The sequence below is a fragment of the Nyctereutes procyonoides genome, unplaced genomic scaffold, assembly GCF_905146905.1.
Source record: "Nyctereutes procyonoides isolate TBG_1078 unplaced genomic scaffold, NYPRO_anot_genome, whole genome shotgun sequence".
Classification (NCBI taxonomy): domain Eukaryota; kingdom Metazoa; phylum Chordata; class Mammalia; order Carnivora; family Canidae; genus Nyctereutes; species Nyctereutes procyonoides.
This window is the reverse complement of record NW_026575120.1, coordinates 36,847,851-36,872,853: the sequence shown is the minus strand read 5'-3', so window position 1 is coordinate 36,872,853 and position 25,003 is coordinate 36,847,851. Positions and strand designations below refer to the sequence as shown.

The window sequence follows — 25,003 nt, the reverse complement described above, 5'->3', positions numbered from 1 at the left end:
AAGACAATCATATGATCTGTTGTTTTACGTGGAATCTAAAAAAACCCCCCAAAATTAAGCTTGTAGGTACAGAGAACAGATTGCTAGTTGCCAAAAGTGAGGGGTGGGGAAAAGTGGGCCAACTGCGTTTGGGATTTTCTTTAATAGAAATATATTGAAATTAAAAAACCAAACATAAACATTTAAAAAAAACACCATTTTGCTGTTTTAAGGCAAGACAAGTGGTTTTATTGCTTATTTTCCAGTGTCTCTCCTGGAATATTTTGTATAATAGTCATTTAAGAGTAGTACTGAGGATTCCAGAACCTAGAAAGGGATATTGTGTTTTTACAAGGGTATTTTTTCATTCTGTAAGGAATTGTATTAAGTTGGGAAACTGTTCATCCCCAGACAAATAAGGATTGAAGAAGAGTCACTTGATTAGTAGAGAAAGTAGCTGGAGTAAATTTATTATAAATGAATGTAAACAATCGGAAGAGGTGCCCAACAAATATTTGAGTGTGTTTTATGCAGATGAGGAAGAAGCTGCAAAGGATCCTGAGAAGGAGTGGCCTGGCAGGTAGGAGAACCAATGGAGAGTAGTTTCCAAAAAGTCAGGGAAAGAACATGATTCAGGAAGGATGGATGCAAGATGTGATCTAGTTTGTTATGCTATGGAGATGTGTCAGGCAAGATGAGAACCTATATTCAGCTGTTGAATTTTGGAATAGAAGGTCACTGATGACTGAGACACTAGTTATTTCCGGGAGGTGGTGGGATGAAAACTTCATTGAAGTGCGTTTTGATGAACACTGAAACAAAGGGATGGAGTGGTAGCTGAAGGTAGATGGCAGAATGACCATCTAACTTATCCCTTAAACCAGGGCCCTTTGCTAATGGAAGGGGGCAGATTTTATTATGCTAGTGCAACTGGGGTATATATTGACTGGTCACTCTTGGTGGGTAGAGCCAGGGATTTCTCAGGGAGGTATCTGTTAATGTCTATTCTTTACTTTCTCTGAAGCAATTTCTTATATATGATTTACCAATGCTTAGTCCATTGGTAATTTGATTATTTTAATAGACTCGTATGAAATATTTCTTCAGAGCTTTTTAATACTTCTGCTTTTCCACATGCAATTTATTTCTTCAAAGAACAAAATGACTTGACAGTTTTGATTTCCCTGTACACACTTGAAAAAAATATTACTCTTAAATATAGAAGTTTGTAATATATGAAAATGAAGTTCAATACTCTAGAGTTTTTATTTAACTGAAATACTTTTAGGGATGAGACTCATAATAGTGATCCTTGGTCCTCTGACAACATTGCTGTTACAAATAACGATTGGCATGTGTTTTGTCTAATGTTCGATTTTATCTGACTTCCAGTACATTTTTTTAAAACATCATTAAACCCTTGGTAACTTGCTAATGCATTTCAGTAAATTTTTTTGAAGATTTTATTTATTTATTCATGAGAGACACACACACACACAGAGAGGGAGAGAGAGAGAGGCAGCCTCCATGCAGGGAGCCCAGTGCGGGACTCAATCCTGGGACTCCAGGATCATGCCCTGGGCCGAAGGCAGGCGCCTAACCACTGAGCCGCCCTGGCATCCCAGTAAATTTTTTTTTATTGTAAATTTTATTTAAATATATTTTCATTTAGGGTACTGGTCTTCATTCCTTTTTTGATCTCATACCATACTGGTTAAAGACAAAACAACCAATTTATGTTTGTTTATTAAAAAGTTACAAGTAATTATTGTGATATATATATATATACACACACACACACACACACACACACACATACACACACACACACATATATATATGTAGTATTTAAAAATAATGATGCAGAGATGGGGCACATGGTGTCAGTTGAGTGTCCAACTCTTGATCTCAGCTCAGGTCTTGATCTCAGGATTGTAAGTTTAAGCCCCACATTGGCCTAGTGTGGAGCCTACTTAAAAAAAAAAAAATGATGAAATTAATGTTGGCTTTCTACTATTTTTTTTAAAGATGTATTTATTTATTTATTTACTTACTTATTTATGATAGAGAGAGAGAGGCAGAGACACAGGAGGAATGAGAAGCAGGCTCCATGCCAGGAGCCTGACATGGGACTCGATCCCAGGACTCCAGGATCGTGCCCTGGGCCAAAGGCAGGCGCCAAACCGCTGAGCCACCCAGGGATCCCCTGGCTTTCTACTATTATTAGTTAATATTTCAAGGCACCATACAAGTCTCAACTTTGATTGCCTATTAGACTCTCTTACGGTTTTGAAAAAATATGATGCACAGGCCCAACTGGCAGCATGTTGAATTAGATTTCTAGGGAAGGAGATTGGGTGATGCTGTGATGCTCATACACAGTGATGTTGTGTGTATGTGATGCTCTGTGATGCTCATACACAGTGAGGTTGATAAAAAAATCTGTGATGCTCATACACAGTGAGGTTGATAGCTACTTCTCTATAGACTTTATTCATTTGTGATAATTGATGTAAATCTGAAGTTTGTATCTTACTATTATTCTTTTTTCCTCCCCTCCTTCCTTTTCCTGTCATCCTTTCCCTCTTTGCTATCATTTTTTTTCCTTCCTCCCTCCATCTGCCAAGGTCTTCTCAGAACTGGTAAGATTGTATTTGAAACTTAAGAGCTAATTTTAGCTCTTAGTTTTAGGAGGCAGGAATGATGAGTTGTCATTTTCATGTATAATTATGCTTTTGCAGAATTTGTATTATCTTCAACATGTGTTGAAAAATATTTTTAAGGTACTCAGCCATTTGCAAAGATTAGTTTCTGTAAAAATCTGTCACACAGGTAAATTGCATCATCATAATGTATTGAGAGAGAAGTGAGTAATGGTGCAGTGATTATGCCTTTGTGTGGATTGAGCTCTTTTTCTCTAGGAAATCTCATTTATAATAAGTCATGACCATTTACTACAAGGACAAGTGAGGTGCTAGTTCCAAATAATATATCTGATAAGGGGCTATTATCCAAAATATACAAAGAATTTGTACAACTCAATAAAAAAAATCCAATGAAGAAATGGGCAGATGACATTTTCTCACTTTTTTTTTTTTTAAGTTTATTTTGAAAGTAAACTCTATATCCAACATGGGGCTCAAACTTAGACTTTGAGATCAAGTCCAGTGTTCTACCAACTGAGCCAATCTAGTACCCCTGACTAGACCTTTTCAAAAGAAAACATATGGATAACAAACAGGTACATGAAAAGATGCTAAATGTCATAAATCATTAAGGAAATGCAAATCAAAACTACCACAAGAGATCACCTCATGCCTTTTGGAATGGCTATTATCAAAAAAGACGAGAAATAACAAATGTTGGTGAGGATGTAGAGAAAAGGAAATCATTGTGCACGATTGGTGGCAATATAAATTGGTGCAGTCACTGTGGAAAACAGTATAGAGATTCCTCACAAAATTAAGAATAGAGCTACAATATGACCCAGCAATTCTACTTCTGGATATTTATCCAAAGACAACTAAAACACTAATTTATAATTTAAACAGATAAAAACATCTCCATGTTTGTTGCAGCATTACTTACAATAGCCAAGATATGGGAGCAACCTGTGTCCATTGATGGATGAATGGATAAAGAAATTTTGGTGTGTGTACATATATATATAGTGCAATTATTCAGCTCTAAAATAGAATGAAATCTTGCAATTTGCTATAATACGGATGGACCTTGAAGGCATTATGCTAAATGAAATAAGCAAAAGAAAAATCCCATGTGATGTTTTCTATATGTGAAATCTAAAACAAAACCTATAGATACAGAGAACAGATTGGTAGTTGCTAGAGGTAGGTATGGGTGGTAGGGGAAATTGGTAAATTTTTCTTTTTCTGTTTAAATAAACTGGATTTTTTAAAAAATGTTCTGAAACAGAAATTGGATTTTTTGGTATTTACTGTTCTGTTGTCCTTGCTTTACCTTCTAAATTAAAAGATAATCTTGAAATAATACATTTTTCCAAAATGAAATAGAATTGTCTTTGTCTTCCGTTGCAATGGGCTTTTTTCCTTGACTTTATACCTGAAATCCAGACTTTTGGACTCTAGTGACCCTTGTTGAAGTAATTGCTGAATCATTACTTTATAGAATAGTTTTTATTTTTTTTCCCCTTGCTCCAGGACTTTAAAAAATTTATAGACTTTATTAAAAAAAAAAACAGCTTTATATTTACAGAAAAATTGTAATAGTGAAGAGAGTTCACATAGAATGACCCCTACCATGTTCAATTTTTTCGTATATTAATATTTTACTTGAGTATGGTACATTCATATAATTAATGAACCAATATTAATAGTTGCATCATTTATTCAGATTTCCTTAGTTTTTACCTAATGTTAATTTTCTGTTTCTGGGTCCCTTTCACGTATTTGTCATATCTCCTTAGGATCCTGTTTGTGGCAATTTCTCTTTGTACTTACTTCAGGATTTCCAGGTACCTTTGGAGTACTTGGGTTTTGATATATTCAGGATTAGGAGTTTCATCTTCTGCTATAATTGAAACCCCTTTGAGAAAGCAATTCTAGTACTACTGACTTAATGTTTGAGAAGTTGAGGCCAGTCTATGCTGTTCTGTTCTTTAAAATGGAGTGTGTTTGTATTTTATAAAGAAAAAGTTCTCTTATTCTTGCAATCATGTCCTCTTGTCTTACATTTCTCTTTGAGATTGCCTTAGGATACTTGGTTTAAAAATCTGTAGTCTTTATAGTGTAACGAGAGAGTTCTGCATAGCCTTTTATTTTTTTTGTGTGTGTGTATCCCAGAACCATATTGTTGTGACAGCTTAAAAAATACTTGAAGTAGTACTATCCATATTCTTACTTCCATGTTCCTGACTTTCCCTCTTCATATAAATTTTGGTAAATTTAGAGTCAAAGGCAGTGTCCCATGATTTAGTACCCCAGAGTGATGTGTTCTAGATTTTAGAATGTCTGCATTGAAGTATACTGCCATAAACTGTTCGGTTACAATAGGTAGTTTGGATGCTACTTTTTCTGCAACCTATGGATTAATAATCATGAGGGCTTTGAGTGTGAAATGAATGCCAAACTGATTTCATCAAGTTAAAATTCCAGAGGAGACTAGATGAAAAAAGGAAAGGACATCAGTTCCTAGTACCTAGATAGAACAAGCTTAACATAAATGTTATATATAGAAATTGGTGAAGTAGTTAATTCTTGATCATTAATGACTTAACGTATGGCACGGTTAAGATTTACTAATTTTAAACCGCATCATTCTTTTCAAAAATGCCTTCCCAGGTGTTACCTTCATGAAGGTTTTGGTTTAGAGGAGCAATAGTGTGGATAATAAAGCTGTTCCATTCTCCCTCATCACATTGCTCTTTGAGCCACAAAAATGCTGAGTTTACATATCAAAGAATCTGTGACAGAAGGCAGTTTCATTCCTTCATTTAAATATACGTATCATATTGTTGAATGCCTTTTTTAGCAGTGCAGACCTTGTCAAATATATTAAAGGACCATTGATTTATCCAAATTATTACCTCTTTGCCATTAACATTATATTGAACACTTACCATGTGTCAAGCTATGAATTTTTTTTTTAAATTATTTATTAGTAAGGGAGGCAAGTAGTAGGGAGAGAGACAGGGAGAAAATATTAAGCAGACTTCCTTGCCCCCCCCCCCCCAGGCAGCACAGAGTCCTGGGGGAAGGGGGTTCGATGTGACCGCCCTGAGATCACAACCTAAGCTAACATCGAGTTGGATACTTAACCAACTGAGCCACCCAGGTGCTGCCCCCAGGCTACAAATGTCCTGTATTGATGTTCTGTCCATGCTGAATGAATGGGTTAAAGTTTCCCTTCCTGCATTTTGATGCATGCTTGTGCCTCTTCCAATTCCTATGTAGATTGTTGCAGCTTGACCCAGCCTGATCACTGCATTAACACGTAGTTTCTCTCTATAGAGTAGGGGAACCCCAAGTAATAGTGACTTAAGATAGAAGTTTAGTTTTTTTCACAGAAAAGAAGTCTGTAAGCAGGCATTGAAGTGGTGGAATGGAGGTTTCATGGAGTCATGGGGGACCCAGGCTCCTTCAGGCTGTTCCTCTTATTTTTGTGGAGGCCGAGAAAATGAAGGCCATTCCACTTTAAGTTCAGTGTTATGACAAGTACAGCCGTCCCAGGCCCCTGTGAATAAGAGCTGAACTTTACCTTACTTCAGTTACAGGAAGAAAACAGCTTACAGCTTAATGGCCTAGAAAGCCCCATATTAGAATAAGAACAGAGGCCAAGCCAAGGGCAGGAAGCCCCTATTAGAATGAGAACAGAGCTCAATGCCCTTGAAGGCCCCATATCAGAATGTAAACAGAACTTGAGGAATTGCTCCCCCCCTTCTGGAATTCCCCTAGACCAGCCCTTAAAACTAAGCTGAAACCCACCTCGGGGTCCAAGTCCCTGCTCCCCTGTGTCGGGTACACTTGGACCCAAGCTCGAGCTTGTAAATAAACCCTCGTGCACTTGCATCTGTGTCGGCTCCTTGGTGGTTTCTCGGATTCGCGATCTTGGGCACAACAGTTTTGATCATCCTAGGTGGCTGCCCAAATTTTATTCAGCAGTTCCTCAATCCTAGATCCAGCTGGCAGGATGGAGGAAGAAAAGAAGTAGAGGATCGAGCCCCTTCCATTTTAAGGAGACTCCCTGCAAGTAACTTATAAATAAGGTCTAATACACGTCTCTTTGGCCAGGCTTAATCTAAAAACTACATTTAGCTACAAAGGTCTGGGATATATAGTTTTTCATCTGGACAGTAATGTGCCCAGTAAAACAAAAAACAGAGAGCAAAACAAAGTAAAAGCCAAAAATGAAACAAAATGAAAAACCCCCTCAAGATTCTGTTGTTGAAGAAGAAAAAGAATATCCTGAGGCAGTTGCTGGTCTCTGCCACAGTCATTCAGTCATGCCCCCCGAAGGAGCATCCTAGGTTGCCTTTACCTCTTGATAAGTGATTTTTGCCAACTCTCAAACCTCTTGTCCTCGCTGTTTTGACTTGTTTATGCCTACTCCTGCTTCCCTTCTCCAGAATTAGTGGGAAGAGTCCTGAAATCAGATGGCTCTGACGTCCTTTATTTGCTAGTTAACTCTAAATGAATTTGTAGTTGTAAAGGTGTGTCCTGCCATCTTTTGTAATCCACTTCTTACAGTGGTTGTTGTAAAGTTGTTCACATTGTACTGTAATTCCATATTCTCACCTTGTTTTTGTTTACATGTAAATAAATCAGCCACACTCCACCTCTGCCTGAGTTCTGTGTGTCCTACATGTGTTCATGTCCCTCGATCCCAGTACCTGTTTTCGTCAATAGGATGTAAGTCTGAGTAGGGCCAGAAGCTCAGCAGTGCCTGAACAGGAGTAATTTGTGCCCTATATAAAAGCCTGCTTGAATGAATGAATGAATCCCGGCCTTTCTTCCTCTTCCTTCTCTCCAAAATTTAAGATTGTTCCTATATTTAAAGAGCCTTCTCCCGACTTTGCTGCCATTTCCCCTGCATTTCTCAGAGTTCACTTTTTATTTTTTAGGAAGAGGCATCCGCCTCCTGGTTTACTAACTCCTTGTTCTCCTCCCTGTCTTGAGGCTCCCTCTGTGACTTTTCAGGTTTTGCTTTGAGATTGCCCCTCCTCGTTGGCCTCTTCTGGTTGTTTAGTCTCTGCGACATCTCTGCAGCGAGCTGTGTTATTGACAGCGCATTCCGGGAGGGGTGCTCGCTCTTGGCTCTTGTACCTTTCTGGCTTTTCCTTCTGCATTTCCTTTGTTGCTGTCCTTCAGCTCTGTAGTGGTGAGCAAAACAGTATGGTGTTGCTTTCATCCTTTGTTCTTTTGTCTCTACCCTTTCTTTGCAGTATCTTAGCTTCTGGGCTGCTCTCTGACCTTGGCTATTATCTCTGTATGCGTGATTACCAAATAGACACAGATTGCTTTTACTACTCATTTCTGCATCCCTTTTAAATCCTTCCTGGATGTCACAATTTACACTTCTCTATTTAAACACTGTGTCTGAAGTCTCTGTTGTTGGTCTTGTGTCTTGGGTTCCTGTCATTAGGGCATTGCTTCTGCAACTGCATGGTAGTAACCCTAATGGCAAAGGATAGCAATTTCCTGTGTGGTGCTTTCCTTGTCTGGAATGCCTGTTCCTTTATTCTTTCCAACTTCTTTTTTTTTCCTTTTAAGGAAAAATCAAGTTCAAAAATCTTCATTTCACAAAGATCTCTAGGGTGACACCAGGCCTTATTGACTTTCCGGGCTTTGAACTCCTGCCACACTCATCTCTGTATTACCTGCTCCTCTTCATATACTTCTGTTGTACTGTAGAATAAATCCTCTTCATTATAAATGTTTATCTCACAGATACTCTGTAATCTTATTTCTCTTTGTACTCTCAGCGCCTGCTGTATAATCAGCACTTAAGAATGTGTGCTGTGGATGATGGCATCCCCTTTTCATTTCCTTATCTTGTTCCATTTCTAACACTGAGATTGCTTAAAAAATTAATTTTTCTTATCACCAAACAAACATTTCTCTTCCATAAATGAAAAGGAGTGCTTGGACTGAGCTGAATGACAGGTTTTCAACAGCCTGATTGCATTTTGCTTTGCACTATTTTTAGTACATAATAAAGGGCTTGAAATGATTGTTAGAGAAGTAACTTTTCTCTGTCTTTTGAGTGTCTTCATTTTTTTGAGTGTCATCTAAAAACTTGGAATAAAAGAGCCATGAAAAGAGCTAGTGGGATTCTCTGCATACACAGACAAAATTTTGTATGGGGAGGAGAGAGAATGTGAATAAATGAGAATGAGTGTAAAAACACGTGTCCTCCAGGCCCTACTGGTTGGTAAGTAATGTCAGGATGATGTCGGACCAGACAGACAGAAGAGTTGTGTCAAAGGAGTGGATGCCCCTCACCCCCTATAAAAAGAAGCTTCCCCAATTGTTTTTATGATAAATTGTTTTTTTAATCAATTCCTCAGCAATATAGCAATGCGACAGACATATTGAATAAAGTAGATGTAGTTAAATATTGGTGTCTTTTAAAATTAAGGTATGAGAAATTAGCTGTGGTTGAAATTTAGCTCTGGAGATGGAAAATCTGGATTAGTAAAATGTTTCCAGACTCAGATGAGGGTAACAGAGGCCTCTGACTCCATTCACCTACTTATTTCACTTTTTTTTTTTTTCATAGGGAAGTTGAAATACTGCCTTGTCGTTCTAAATCAGCCTCTGGACAAATGTGTTCGCCATCTTTGGAGCAAAGGTAATCTTAATTAGTGTTTGTATTTCCTTACTTTCTTAATATATTTAGGATAATAAAACTACTAAATATTCCAGAATCTAACTACAATACCAAAAAGTGGAGCTTAAAGTAATTTAATTATTGAATTATCAGGTGAATGTGTCTGCCTTTATGCTAAGCAGTTTCTATGGGTGGTTTCCACAGCATGGACCCCCAAGGACAGAATTACAATGTAGCATCACTACTCTGTATTTCAGATCCACTATGTAGTTCATCCTGAGTACTCACTGTTTGTTGAAGTGTAAATAAAAAGCCACAATAAAAAGCATCATTCTAGCCTCACTCATCCTAGCATCCAACAATGAGATATCTGCAGGGTGACCAGATTTGCAAAATTAAAAAAAAAAAAAAAAGAGAGAGAGAGAGAGAGAGACTAACAATATACTAGAATCTCTAGGGATGCTGAAAAATATAAACATGCAGTAGTTTTGCAGAATTAATACTTCTGTGAGTTTTCCTGTAAGAAACAGGCTTTATTAACTGCTTTTTTTTTTTTTTTTTTTACATTATCCTTTCGTTTTTATAGCATTAGCTCTAGGCTAGAAAATAGTATTAAATATCATTTGCTGTTTTGAAAAAAAAGTATCATTTGCTGTTTTGAACCTCAGCTTTTCCATGAAATCTTGAGCTTTTTTCAAAGGGGATACTTATGTTAAGGTTAGCAATGTAAATTTTAAGCCAAATTAGATAGGCAGAAGAACGTGATTCTTGATATATTGATGCATATTCCAGATGATTCTCTTATTGTAGAAATCTTTAATATTCTCAGCATCAAGGTTATGTGTCTTCTAATGCAAACCTGTTCTGTCAGTAGGCTCACATCTGCAGACAGAAGTAGTTGTGATACTAAGAGGGAATAGATCATTATGGATGATTTTGTATAATGAATTTTTATTGTCCTATGTGATTACCATGAAAACTCTTTATTCTAAGTTTAGCCAACTGAAAATGTCACATTGTTCTACTGAAAGTTGGAAAGTTATTTAATCAGTAACTTCACTGTCATAGAACTCACTTGCTTGTAATTAGGCATTCAGGTGCCATCAGAAAGGTCTTTTTGTTGTCAGTTCAGTGCCTAGTGCTGTGTCTGGCACGTAATTGCTTAGTAATTATAACCAGTGAAAGAGTGAATTTAATATGATTCATATTGCTAATTAATACCAAAGTAAACTGGTTAGGCACATCTTTTTTTTTAATTTTTATTTATTTATGATAGAGAGAGAGAGAGAGAGAGAGAGGCAGAGACATAGGCAGAGGGAGAAGCAGGCTCCATGCACTGGGAGCCTGACGTGGGATTCGATTCCGAGTCTCCAGGATCGCGCCCTGGGCCAAAGGCAGGAGCTAAACCGCTGAGCCACCCAGGGATCCTGGTTAGGCACATCTTTTGTAGCTGAACTCATTATCAGGTTTTATTATATTTTTAGGAGAGTGTGTGAACAGCTGTGTTTTATCGCACATCTTAAAAATAAACAAAATAACCATTGACAGGAACTGCTGGAAATCTTGGGTGAGGAAAACCACATGTAGGAAGTCTCATTTCAGAGGGGTGAAGGGTCCTATTTTGTCCATAGTGTGAAATAATGTAGATTTTTTTAGCTGACTGAAGTTTCTCATTGCATTAGTTTCCTGCAATGAATTTGATTCAGAAAAGTTTCACGCTGGACACACACCAACTATTTAATTTGTGTAAGAAATGAATGCTAGGTCAGTCTGTATACATGGAAAGAACTATAGGTATCTAAGAGTAACATGGAGTGAAATGGTTAGATAAATCTCATTTCCAAAAGAACTTTTCTTTAGGTTATCTATATGTGTTTTCATATATATCTCCAGGATAATTCTTGGCTCTCTGGAACCATTAACCATTGTAAAGAGTGGAACTGTTAATAAGTACTGAGGAAAGATAGAATAGGGTTTTTGTGATTCTCACAAAGAAGCTGTGATTTTTTGTTTGTAGTGTCCTGTTTTGTGTTGCTCGTCTTCTAAGTAAAAGTAAAAAGTAAAAAAAAAAAAAAAATGGGTATTGGGCACCTGGGTGGCTCAGTTGGTTATATGGATTTGGCTCAGGTCATGATCTCAGTGCTGTGACATTGAGTCCTGCATCAGGATCCACACTCAGCAGGGATTCCGCTTAAGATTCTCCCTTGGTCTCCCTCTGCCCCTCCCCTTACATGTATGCATGCATGCTGTCTCTAAAATAAATACATCTTCTTAAAAAATTGGATATTGAGGAGGAGGTATTGACACTTGTTTTGATGAGCATTGGTGGTTGTATGAATCATGGAATTCTACTCCTGAAACTAATATTGCACTGTATGTTAACTGGAATTTAAATAAAAATTTGAAAAGAGAAAACAAAAACCAAACAAATAAAAAGAAAAAAAAATAGGGAAACTCTGAGCTTGAGTTGCTGATGTTAACAAAAGACAGCAGTCTACAAAAAAGTATAGAGCAGCCTTCAGAAGGGCCTGGGACGGAAGGCAGTATTGTGGCTTGGGATTTGAGCAAGGGCCAGAGGCAGCGTGCCTGCTCCTCTTTGTCCTGAATGTGGGACATTTTCTGTAACTTTCTGTAACAAATCTAAAGATTTGTGAAGATCAGAAATCATGGGGTGAAACCCAGGCTATTATATCAAAACACAGACAAATTCGAAGGCTGTTATACATGTGTAAGTCTTTTATATAAAATCGATGATTTAACTTACCTGAAGACTTCCGGAAAGTAGGTATTTCCTGAGATTTCTTTAAGGGGAAAGACTATTTTGAAGGTTTATTAGTTTTGCAATGTTTACTTGATGTATTATGCAATTATTTTAAATGACTCGAGAAGGGATTCAAGGGAGATTAAAACTAGAGAAGATTTTAAATGTATTTTCTCTTTAATACCTCATGAAATTTCAGTGATTTTTCTTGGTTATAGGTCTTGGTCAGTTTTAATCCCTGCCTGTCCCAGCAGTTTGTGTACTTAATTTAATCTGGAGATATAAAACAAGTATGTAGGTAGGTAGAGGAAAAGGCGGATAGGACAGTAGCCAGTATCTAACTTTTCTGTAACTACCAGAGGTTATTGGCATTTGTGAAAAGATACTGCTCTCAGATTTCTTAACTTTTTTTTTTTTTGAGTCTTTCTCTTCCAGTAAATGTCTCTGTCACCCTGAAATATGTGATAAGTAGAGAAAAATTGGAATGTCTGTATTTGAAGGATTCTACTTATATCTTGTGCAGATCAGTTATTCTCTCCTTGGGGTCACTATGCTTATCAGGACCTTCAAAGGTAATAGGAGAACTCTGAATTACATAAAATTAAAAGAACAAAAACTAATAAAAAATCTGACATTCACTTACCTGGGATGAGGTTTTAGATGGACCATATATCAGGTTTCTAGGCATTTGACTTCTTAACGTATATCTTCATTTTTAATGTGAGTTCATGGCTTTTTTGTCTTTTCCATTTGATCCATAGAACATGGTGGCCATGGGAATTAGATTATGAATAGATTATCAGATTACACTGATGCCAGGTACTTATCTACAGTGTGACACTCTTTTCCTTTAAAAGCAGTTGGTTTTTATCACTTGATTTCTCTTTTTTCAGTTCTCTGGTAACCTTCAGATCATGCCAGGGTATGAGCACTGTATCTGGTTCATTTCCAAGGAGGCTTTAAAAAGTTGAAAACATTTTGACAAATCAGGCAGGTCTTTGAGGTTAAAAGGAGGATGCCCACGAAGCATACATGAATGGAAATAGAAACAACGCTTTGATTTTATAGCATCAGTGTTTTCCCTTCTGGTTCATTTGTAACTGATGCTTGCTGAGGACATTCTAGGTCAGGCCTTGCGTCCAAAGCTGGGATGTAATGGTGGGCTCTCAGGTGGCTACAGTTGAGTTAGGGGAGCATAGACTAACTATGCTTCATGAGGTGTTTCCTCATGAAGGCAGCTCAGATGCTCTGAGAGTCACAAGTCCTTAGAATAAGCTCGCTCATCTTTGTTTCTTAAGTACCTGAAATTATCATAGTATTTGATTGTACTTTGGTCATGTTTGTATGCCTTATGCTTTCTTTTTTTAAATAAAAACACCTTATATAAATAAGTTTTTAATAGAATCCTGACTTGCTTTACTAATTAAACTGATCTCGTGCTAGTAATTAGTATTGCCATCAGTTTTAAATTTTTTAAAAAGATTTTATTTATTTATTCATGAGAGACACAGGGAGAGAGACAGAGACACAGGCAGAGGGAGAAGCAGGCTCCCCATGGGGAGCCCAACGTGGGACTGGATCCCAGGAGGCCTGGATCATGACCTGAGCCACAGGCAGATGCTCAACCGCTGAGCCACCCAGGCTTCCCAGTTTTAAGTTTTAAATGATGTAGAAGTCTGCTGTAAAGAACCTTGCTTTGACAGTTTTGTTGTATTACTCCTTTCCTTTATAAACTGTGTATGCTAGGAATTGGTAACCTCCTTTTAACTGGTTATTTGAAGTTGAGCTCACCCAAGATTAGAAAATCTATATTATGTAAGGTTCTTTTTTTTTCTTCTATTCCCATTTTTCTATTCAGTGGGATCTCTACCTCATTTCTGGTGTCCAGTGGGATTATTTTCAAAATAAGAGAAATTGAAAACATGCTATTTTTAGGTGTAGACTGATTGGTTTGCTTTAACATACGTGGTATCAATCACTTGTTTTATTCTTACTACATCTATTAGTATACTTTATCCCTATTAGAGGGATTTCCATGGAAAGATGTTTTTTGATAATTACCTTAAAATTTTAAAATTACTGGCCCCTGGACGCCGCCGAGTAAGCATCGTTAAAGTCTCCCTTCCCACTGCCGTCACGTCTAAGTCAGTCTCCCAAAGAGCCTGAGCAGCTGTGGAAGCTCTTCATTGGAGGTTTGAGCTTCGAAACAACCGAAGAGAGTCTGGGGAGCCATTTTGAGCAATGAGGGACGCTTACGGACTGTGTGGTAATGAGAGACCCCAATACCAAGCACTCCAGAGGCTTTGGGTTCCTCATGTACGCCACTGTGGAGGAGGTGGACGCAGCCATGAACGCTCGGCCACACACAAGGTGGACGGAAGAGTCTTGGAACCAAAGAGGGCTGTCTCCCGAGAAGATTCTCAAAGACCTGGTGCCCACTTAACTGTGAAAAAGATTTTTGTTGGTGGCATTAAAGAAGACACTGAAGAACATCATCTAAGAGATTATTTTGAACAGTATGGGAAAATTGAAGTGATTGAGATCATGACTGACCAAGGCAGTGGCAAAAAGGTTTTGCTTTTGTGACCTTTGACGACCACGACTCTGTAGACAAGATTGTCATTCAAAAATACCATACTGTGAATGGCCACAACTGTGAAGTAAGGAAAGCCCTATGGAAGCAAGAGATGGCTAGTGCTTCGTCCACTCAAGAGACTTAAGTGGTTCTGGAAACTTTGGTGGTGGTCGTGGAGGTGGTTTTGGTGGGAATGACAACTTTGGTGGTGGTCGTGGAGGAAACTTCAGTGGTGGAGGTGGCTTTGGTGGCAGTCGATGTGGTGGTGGATACGGTGGCAGTGGGGATGGCTATAACGGATTTGGTAATGACGGAAGCAACTTTGGAGGTGGCGGAAGCTATAACGATTTTAGCGATTACAATAATCCTCAAATTTTGGACCCATGAAAGGAGAAAATTTTGGAGGCAGAAGCTCTGGCCCCTGTGGTGGTAGAGGCCAATACTTTGTCAAACCATGAAACCAAGGTGGCTATGGCCGTTCGGTCAGCAGCAGAAGCTATGGCAGTGGCAGAAAGTTTTAATTACTGCCAGGAAACAAAGCTTAGCAGGAGGGGAGAGCCGGAGAAGTGACAGGGAAGCTACAGGTTACAACAGATTTGTGAACTCAGCCAAGCACAGTGGTGGCAGGGCCTAGCTGCTACAAAGAAGGCATGTTTTAAACAATACTCATGTGTATGGGCAAAAAACTCGAGGACTGTATTTGTGACTAATTGTATAACAGGTTATTTTAGTTTCTGTTCTGTGGAAAGTGTAAAGCATTCCAACAAAGGGTTTTAATGTGGATTTTTTTTTTTTTTGCACCCATGCTGTTGATTGCTAAATGTAATAGTCTGATCATGACACTGAATAAATGTGTCTTAAAAAAATTTTTTTTTTTTTTAAATTACCTTAATGCTTCTATTATAGCTGTCTCTGGAAGGGCTAGTCCTGGTCCTTTTTTTTTTTTTTTTTAAGGAGTTTCTACATACACTGTGTTTTGTTTTCTCTCAGGCCTCCTATCTCACAGCTATTTCTTTGTGCTTGTTTAATGGTTGATTAAAAAAAGTGGACATTTGTTCCTTTTTTGTACATAGCCTAGATTATTATTTATTCATTTTGCAAACATCCTCTCATGCTTTAAAGTCCAGCACCAGTGCTGCCTCTGGTGAAGGAAGGTTCCCTTACCTTACCTAGGTAGAGTGATCATTTTCTTAGCATTTGTATTGTTTTTCTATTACTTATAAATGTCACCTTATCCATCCTTGAGGAAAAGCACCTTGAAAATGGATACAAAATGCTTTGCCTGAGGGTGTTTTCTCTTCTCTTCTGTGAGACTAGCCTCGGAGGGTAGTGATTGTAGGTCATGTTGGCAATTTCTGGGGCCATTGTTGATCTTTAATGCTTTTGAGATCCTGGAAATCCTCCTGCCCTGTTGGGAGCCCAAGAGCAGGTACATGCACAGGGGATCTCTGTTGCTCTCTCTTCTGATTCTTTGGTCCTCAGCCTTGGTTTTAAATGATGTAGAAGTCGGCTTCTGCTAAACTTGAACTCTATCACTCATTTCTTTCCCCCTCTGCTCTCTGACTCCCAGATTCTTATTTTGTATTTCCTTGTACAACTAGTTAGAACTGAAGTTTTCATTAATCTCTTGTTCTTTCCACATAGCTCATGTGCAAATGTATCACCTTTTGCCTCTATGATTTTATGCCTTTGATGGTTGAGGTGCTAACATGTGTCATTGGAGTATATCCTCTTTATTCATTAAATTATTATGGTAAAGTACATCTTCTGTTCTTTACAAGAGTAGAAAATTATGCAGTTCAGCAGTACTCCTATCTTTTGACATTAGTGTCCAAAGAGATTTATCATATATTCTTATTATAATACTCTTAAAGCTTTAAAATAATTTTATGAAAACTGTAGATTAACTTTATTTTTGTGATATATAAATGATTTTTTCTTAAATTTCCATCTTTAATTATAGAAATATGTGTGCATTATAAAAATTTAAAACATCATGGTTTGTAATGAAAAAAAATCAGTTTCTAGTAACTATTTACTATTCTCCTTATTGTTTCATGCTTAGATTTTTGCCTTTTTAACTATTTCCTATGAAATTATTTTCATATGTATTTTTCAATAAAATACATTTGATATTTTATTCAAATGTATTTGAATAATGTAATACATTCAATAAAATACATTTGATATTGATTTTTCAATATCAGGGTAATAGATGAAATGTTATTACCAAATAAGAAAATGCCCCTAAGATGATGAGTGCCAGGCCATATGATTCTGTATGCTTCATGGCAGGTAGTGTAGGCATTTTAACTGCCTGTTGGACTTCATTGTTTATGCCACTAAGGTCTGTGTCCTATTTAGTAGATCAGTTTTGTTTTGTTTTGTTTTTAGATTTATTTATTTGAGAAAGAGAGCATGTGCACACAGAGAAGTGGGGCAGAGGGAGAGAGAGTCTTTAAGCAGACTCTGTGCTCAGCATGGAGCCCAATGCTGGACTCTATTTCAGGACCCTGATATCACAGCCTGAGCCGAAGCTAAGAGTTGCATGCTTAACTGACTGTGCCACTTAGGTGCCCCTAGTATGTCATTTTTAGATGTGACCAGAAAATGGCTTCCAGGTTAGCAAAGCTACTTATGTTTTATATATAATATGCATATAAAAACTACTGACATTTACTCCATGTTTAATATTTTCTTGTATCTGTGTGCACACGTAAGCTTTCTTTTGCCTGATGTTAAGCCTCACTGGAGTGATCCTGATGTGTGGTTAATGAGAGCTGTATGAGCATGTTGTTGATAGTTACCCTTGCTCGGGAGACTGAGCTGCAGCCTTTGTAGTGTGGTATCCTTGGTGAAACAAAGTACAAGGAAAAAAGTCCCAAAGAATTCTAGTTCTATGCTAACTAGATGGGGTAAAGCCTAGAACACATCAGTAGAACATCCCCTCTGGATAACTCTCCAGGGGCAAATGCAACATACTGCATTTCTTTCCTTTCTATTCTTTAGATCAAGGTACTCGGGAGTTAGGTGGCCTTCCCTGAAATGCAGATTTGCCATGTTCATCAGCAATTCCCAGCAGTCTGTAATGAGAAATAAAGGTTTCTCTGTGGTGGTTTTTCTCATTTCAGTTCAGAATACAGCTAATCCATTTAGTGTGAAAGACTTCTGAAAGAACACGCTGGAGAAGCCACCAGAGAAACATGGTGGAGTTGACATTTTCTACCCCATTGTATCATGTGTTGTGCCCTTCAGAATCTAGAAGCATTTATTTTTACCCAGATCCTACTTTAAACCCTATATACTGTTGTGTGGTAGATAAATATTAGTGTCTCTGTGTGTATTAAGTGTTTGTCCTACTTTGCTTAGTGGCTTCTCCCTTGTAAGAGGGTGTTTCAAGGCCAGCTACATCTGGAAGTTTATTTAATCGAATATAGAGGAGTCGAACATTTCCATTGGTTAGTATTTGTATATAATTATAGATTAAAAACTAACTTGAACTCTTCTGTAGTATTAGTCTTTGGGGGAAGCTGAGCCTCTCTGAGCTTTTAGTTTTACAAGAATAGCTGCTTGGAATCTTTGGGAAGAAGCTGCCACTGGGAGGCAAAACGATAGTGAGAGGGTCTAACCAACGGGTTCTTTACCACCTCACTGGAAGACCCGTTTAGCTGAGAGAAAATCTGGTCCACATTCTTTCCATGGCTAGCGTTCACTGGTGATATTTAGCCAACCTGAATGGGGCACCAGAGGAGAAGATCTTAGGGCAAAACATTTGTTTAAGCTACTACAAGAGGAAATATTCTATTTTTTGAACACATTCAGTAGAACTGAACAGTGTGAATCATTTAATGGCAGATTCTTGATGGAAATAGTGACACCTTCTAGTAAGGCTTCATTGCGATCTAAATAGTTAATTATGAGTTTAACTTTTAGGTATAAGCTGCTTATGACTACCTGGATAGGTAAAATAGCATGTACATTTTCGTTACTTGAGTATATTGGGGCAAAGGCCTAGCAGAATGCTGTCTGGGAAAATGCTAGGCTTTAGGTTTTCAGATTTTAGTTAGGATGATCTGGGAGGCATCTGTTCTAGTAATGAGTAGCTTAGTCATTAGACTTAAGAATCCTGTAATAGTTACGCTTATCACAGTTTATTGAACTACCAAATTGACACCATTTGTGTCATTTTCTGTGCTTAGTGTTTCGCAGAACTTATGCTTTGAGCACATTTAAGTGAACATTGAGCCAAAGATCCAATGAGCAATTTGCATACTTCGTTCAGGTCCATTAAGTAAAACAGTTATGTACAAGCTGTGGTCCCTGTAAATAAGGCTGGCAGAAAAGATCTGTCCAGTCATACAGAAACATTTGGGAGACTACAAAAAGATTATTTGATATAGAAGACATTTCAGTATATTAGTGGCATAGCACAAAATCCGTTTTGTTTGATATGAGACCGGAGACCTAATTTTACCACTCCGATCTCCAAGATGATGGTCCATTTCTATTGAAAGAGATCTTTTATCATCCTGGGTATTATAATACAAATATTATCAGATACTAAAGACCTCTGTTATTTTCATTCCCAAGATTCCCTCCTAAGCTTTGTGTTATTCTAGTAACCATAATAACATAATTTGTAACACAGTTTCAGTACTTGATATTTGAAATACATCTGGGGGGTGCACCTGGGTGGCTCAGTTAAGTGTCCAACTAATGATTTTGTTTGTTTGTTTGTTTTTAGAAAGTATTTCTTTTTTTTTTATGAGAGAGAGAGAGAGAGAGAGAGAGAGAGAGACAGAGACATAGGCAGAGGGAGAAGCAGGCTCCATGCACTGGGAGCCCGACGTGGGATTCAATCCCGGGTCTCCAGGATTGTGCCCTGGGCCAAAGGCAGGCGCTAAACCACTGCGCCACCCAGGGATCCCTCAACTCATGATTTTGGCTCAGGTCATGATCTCCTGGGTTGTGAGATGGAGTTGCGTGTCGGGGCTCTATACTCAGTAGGAGTTGGCTTGAGATTCTCTCCCTCTACCCCTCTCCACACTCATGTTCTTTCTCTCTCTCTAAAATAAATCTTTAAAAATATATTTGAAATACATTCATAAATCTACTGTACTTCCTAATTCATGGTCCTTTATGTAAACTGCTACACTTGGTATTCTAAAGAAAGGTCATTTTTAAAGACCAACCTTCACAGCATTACATTTTCTAATATGTTTACTAAAAGGCAAAAAACTCTTACATTATTTTGTTTTTTAATCCGTATTTTTTTTGAGCATGGTCTGTATCAAGTGATGTGCAAAAACTGGAATACCGGTGAGAAAGACACAGACCTTTTTCTTAAAGTACTTATAATCTAGTGTCTGATGTACCCATTCCCAACGTACATGTCAGAATTGTCACTGTAAAGTGTATTACTGTTAGGGACTGATTTGTTTTCCCCCAAATCATCTGTAGAGTCCCCAGTGTGATGATATTTGGAGATAGTCGAGGCACCTGGGTGGCTCAGTGACTGAGCATCTGCCTTTGACTCAGGTCGTGATTCTGGGATCCAGTCCTGCATCAGGCTCCCTGCAGGGATTTAGCGCCTGCCTTTGGCCCAGGGCGTGATCCTGGAGACCCAGGATCGAGTCCCACGTCGGGCTCCCTGCATGGAGCCTGCTTCTCCCTCTGCCTATGTCTCTGCCTCTCTCTCTCTCTCTCTCTCTCTCTCTCTGTGATGACTATCATAATAGGTACTTTAGAAAAATATCTCACCTTTCTTCACTCTCAATTCCTGCCTCCCCCTTCCCCCATACACACACACACACACACACACACACACACACACACACTTGGGTAGTTTTTGTGAGGTGAATAGACTCATTGATGTAGCTGTACTGGAAAAATGATTCAGCAGACTGTCCAAGGATGGTGAATGATGTGGGTTAGTGAAAAATCAGCCAAGATATTTTTGCCAAATTTTCATCTTTTAGAAGTTACCTGCGTCTCTTCTTTCTATGTAACTTAGTAGTGAAAACGGGAAAAATACCAGTGGTGGTACTTATTTCCTCCCAATAAGTAATAAATGAATGACTGTAAGAATTGAGCGTTATAAAATGTTTTAAATTCTTTCACCTTGCAGTTGAAATTTATAGGTAAGTGATCAATGTGTAAAACATATTTCAAGGTAGTGGGTGTTAATGGGAAAATAATAGAATTATCCAGAATATTTGTTTTTGAGACCATGATTCTGCCATTAAATTAAATTGTATAATTTTATGCTGAAGATCAAACTGTCAAAAAATGCACTATCCCCTCCTGTAGTCCATCATTCCCTTTAAGAACACAGGAGTATTTTGCTTGCTCAGTAATGTGATTATGTTTTTGGGATGTTCTTGAAAGTTCACAACAGAGACAATAGAGGATAAATAAGGTACAATGAATTTTTTTCAGCCATCAGCAGCTTTTGGTTATGTTAAAAAAATAGATTGGTAATATTATTTCAAATGTACTTAACATTATCAGCCTGGATCATTCATTGGACAGGTATTTATTGAATATATAACTTATCACTGGTTACAAACCAAGCCAGTCTTTTTGCTTAATGATTACTTTTTACATGTTGTTTATAATGATGCATGTGGTGATTTTGGTGCTCTCCCTGGGGTTCCACTGGCACTCACTCGTCATGCACAGCACTGTGCATTATTCCTGTTCAGCAGCATATAGAATATTGCAGAAATAATAGAAGGGGCAATATCTTTATACTTGATGGAAATAGGCTGGATTTGTCACTTCAGAGGGAGGAGAAAAGATAAATATAGACTAACATTTGTATGAATATGATTGTACATAGAAAATTCAGGGATCTTGGGGATCCCTGGGTGGCTCAGCAGTTTGGCGCCTGCCTTCAGTCCAGGGCATGATCCTGGAGTCCTGGGATCGAGTCCCATGTCGGGCTCCCTGCATGGAGCCTGCTTCTCCCTCTGCCTGTGTCTGTCTGTCTCTCTCTCTCTCTCTCTCTCTCTCTCTCTCTCTCTGTGTCTCTCATGGATAAATAAATCTTAAAAAAGAAAAAAAATTAGGGATCTTGAGAAATAAAAATATGCCATCTTCAACAACTCTATATTTATGTAATCCAGTAGATTTGTTTTCATTTACTATATGACTTATCCGTGTCATTTGCTTAAATTTACCACATTCTCCTTTGCTTTGATTATGTAGACAGGACTATTGGTTTTGTTTTTTCTTACTTTTTAATTTTTTAAATATCAATTACTACCAAATCAAAGACTTAGAGAAAATATGCTTTTAATCCTAGCATTCAATTAGGCCTCTGAGGACTATGCTCCAAAACTCTCATTAGTTGAATAAAATACCATCTCTTGTTGGAAATAGGATAGGAGTATTGTCAGTTGTCATGATGTTACTTACCCATGGAATACTGTTTCTAGTTTTTAAGGGACGTTTTTTAGCAGTGCCTCCATAATAACTTGCATTCTATTTGTTCCCTTTTTATCTTGTCTTACATAACCAAGCAAAAGTATAACATGTGAATGTTACAAGTTAGTCTAAAACCAGCATTTTTTTTTCCTGATCAAATTATAAGCATGCTTTAATAACTTCCTACTATTTTCTTGGAGAGGCGAATTGTTTATGTTCTCAGAGTATAACAACAAATCAAGATGTATCAGCTTTCTGGGTTTTAAAGAAACTATATTCCTTTCCTCCAGAGGAGAATAATAAATAGACAACATGGGCAGACTTTTTTCTCTTTTTGTAAATAGAAAGTAATCTTGTCATATTTAACAGTATTAAAGACATTACATATGTTTAGTCAAATGTGGTGTGGAAATGGTTTGGAGGTCCTACTTGCAGAAAATGGTTTTTCTATCATGTCTATGACATCTGTTAACTCTCCATAAGCACACAAGCTATGAACTATTGTAGCTAAGCATAATCCTGAGAGGCCTTCTATGGTAATTGGAGACATTACCATTCATTCAGTTTAACAAAACTGAGGTTGTGGTATGAATGTGTATATTTTATTCTTTATTAGCCTCAACTCGCACTTAAGTTTCTAGAAGGAAGATTAAGCCATGTAATACCTGTATTCTTTGTTAAAAACAAAACAAAACAAACCTCTGGTTACAGCAAATTTTGATGAACTGTGAATCTCTGCAAATGAGAATTTTTTTCTGCTAATCTTACTTTTGGGGGCTTGACATTTAGGATTCACAACTTCTCAGTCAGTATGAAAACAACTTGGTTAAGATTCTGTGCATTCTATTTCTTTTCTCTATCCACATTTGAATGTTGGTCTTGGTACTCAGAGATCTTTTGCCATTAAAGTGGGTTTTAGTTATATTAACTATATGGTACTTATTATATCAGAAATAGTCACTAATTATTTTATATGAAGATTTTTATACTTGTTAAACAGTGGAACAAACTGAAAGTGTTTATGTATTATTTAATATTTGTTTCAGTGGGGGCAGCCCCTGTGGCCCAGCGGTTTAGCGCCACCTTCAGCCCAGGGCCTGATCCTAGGGACCCGGGATCGAGTCCCACCTCAGGCTCCCTGCATGGAGCCTGCTTCTCCCTCTGTTTATGTCTCTGCCTCTCTCTCTCTCTCTCTGTCTCTCATGAATAACTAAATCTTAAAAAAAATTTTCAGTGTAGTATCGATAACAACTTCATTAGCATTTCAATTTTAAAATAATGTAAAATTTACTTGTGCCTACTGAGCATTTTGGGTTTCTCTTAAACAATTTTATATTATTATACAGTTATTGATGGTGTCTTAAAAAATTTAAATGATGAAATAACTAATTTTACCTGTTTTATATTCAGTTTTGAATCAAAAGTAAAAGACGATGTATTCCTTGTGGTACATGGATAGTGTCACATCAGTAAATTTAAGTAGTATCTTAAGCAAAAGTAAAAATTATTAGTTGCATTTGTTTCTTCAGTTTAATGAATGATACCAACACAGTTCTGTAACTTATTTTAATGCAAACCAAGAAATATGTTTGCACAATAAGTGAAGAAACATTACTAAGATAAATATAACAAGTATTTACAACTATGGAATAAAAATTATAAAATTGAATGAACTTAAAAGATATATATAGGGGAATGTTTATCACCAAACTTTCTTTTGGTTATTGTCTGTATTGTTTTTCTTTCTTGAATGTATCAAGACAGCCTTAACCTGATGTCTGATTGATATTAGGATCATCAGATGAGGAGGTTATTATATTTGCCTGAGTAATTGGTTACTATCACCATCTTTATTTTGTTTGGTCTTTCCAAAATGCTCATTTTTCAGCTTTGGTATCTTAAGTAAAAGTGAGGAGACACTGCTCCAAAACAAAGTAATCCATATTTACTGCTGTTTTCATCTTCTTATAAATCCAGTAAAAAGATGTTTTTTTAAAATTAATATTAATTAGATCCCTTTCACGAAGATGGCGCCGAAGGCGAAGAAGGAAGCCCGTGCCCCTCCCAAAGCCGAAGCCCGAGCAAAGGCTTTGAAAGCTAAGAAAGCGATGCTGAAAGGCGTGCACAGTCACAAAAAAAAGATCTGCACGTCACCTGCATTCCAACGACCCAAGACCCTGCATCTCTGAAGGCAGCCCAAGTATCCTCGAAAGAGCGCCCCCAGGAAAACAAGCTTGATCACTATGCCATCATCAAGTTCCCCTTAACTACTGAGTCAGCCATGAAGAAATAGAAGACAACAACACACTTGGGTTCATTGTGGATGTCAAGGCCAATAAGCACCAGATCAAACAGGCTGTGAAGAAGCTCTATGACATTGACGTGGCCAAGGTCAACACCTTGATCAGGCCTGATGGAGAGAAGAAAGCGTATGTTAGCCTGGCTCCTGAGTATGATGCTTTGGATGTTGCCAACAAAATTGGGATCATCTAAACTGAGTCCAGCCGGCTATAAATCTAAATTTTTTCACCATAAAAAAATAAAATAAAATTAATATTAATGAAATTAGTTGTTTTTCTAATGGCTTCTTCAAATTTGCATGATTCTTGCCCATCATTTATTTATTACCCTTGCAACTTGGCATGATTAAGATCTTACTTTGGCACTTTTGATATTATAACAGATGATGGTAATTTTAATTTTTTTAGTAACTCTTTAAATAATAAGTTGCTATTTTAAACTATTTTTAAGTAACTATTGGAAACTTTCTCCAATAAAATAGCTATCATGTTAATCCTACTGAAGGAAATTAAAGAATTGAAAGACATATTTTTACCCAGGATTATTTAGTAAATATGTCTGTAGATAACCAATTTTGTAAAGGGAGAAATGCAGATATTTCTCACTATGCCAAGATAACAAAAACAAAATTCCCGTGTCTGGATGAGAACATT

At 37.4% G+C, this 25,003-nt stretch overlaps 1 protein-coding gene across 3 annotated transcripts in view; it reads left to right on the top strand.

Moving 5' to 3' along the window:
- Positions 1 to 25,003, top strand: part of TPK1 (thiamin pyrophosphokinase 1) — a 316,037-nt gene that overhangs the window by 54,438 nt on the left and 236,596 nt on the right. For 2 of the 3 annotated variants that reach the window (XM_055335380.1, XM_055335381.1), the window contains exon 2: positions 9,235 to 9,306. In XM_055335380.1, coding sequence (XP_055191355.1) covers positions 9,235 to 9,306 — 72 coding nt within the window. Of the gene's footprint in view, positions 1 to 9,234; positions 9,307 to 25,003 lie in introns of those variants that run through there. The other variant, XM_055335382.1, reaches the window with a different exon arrangement.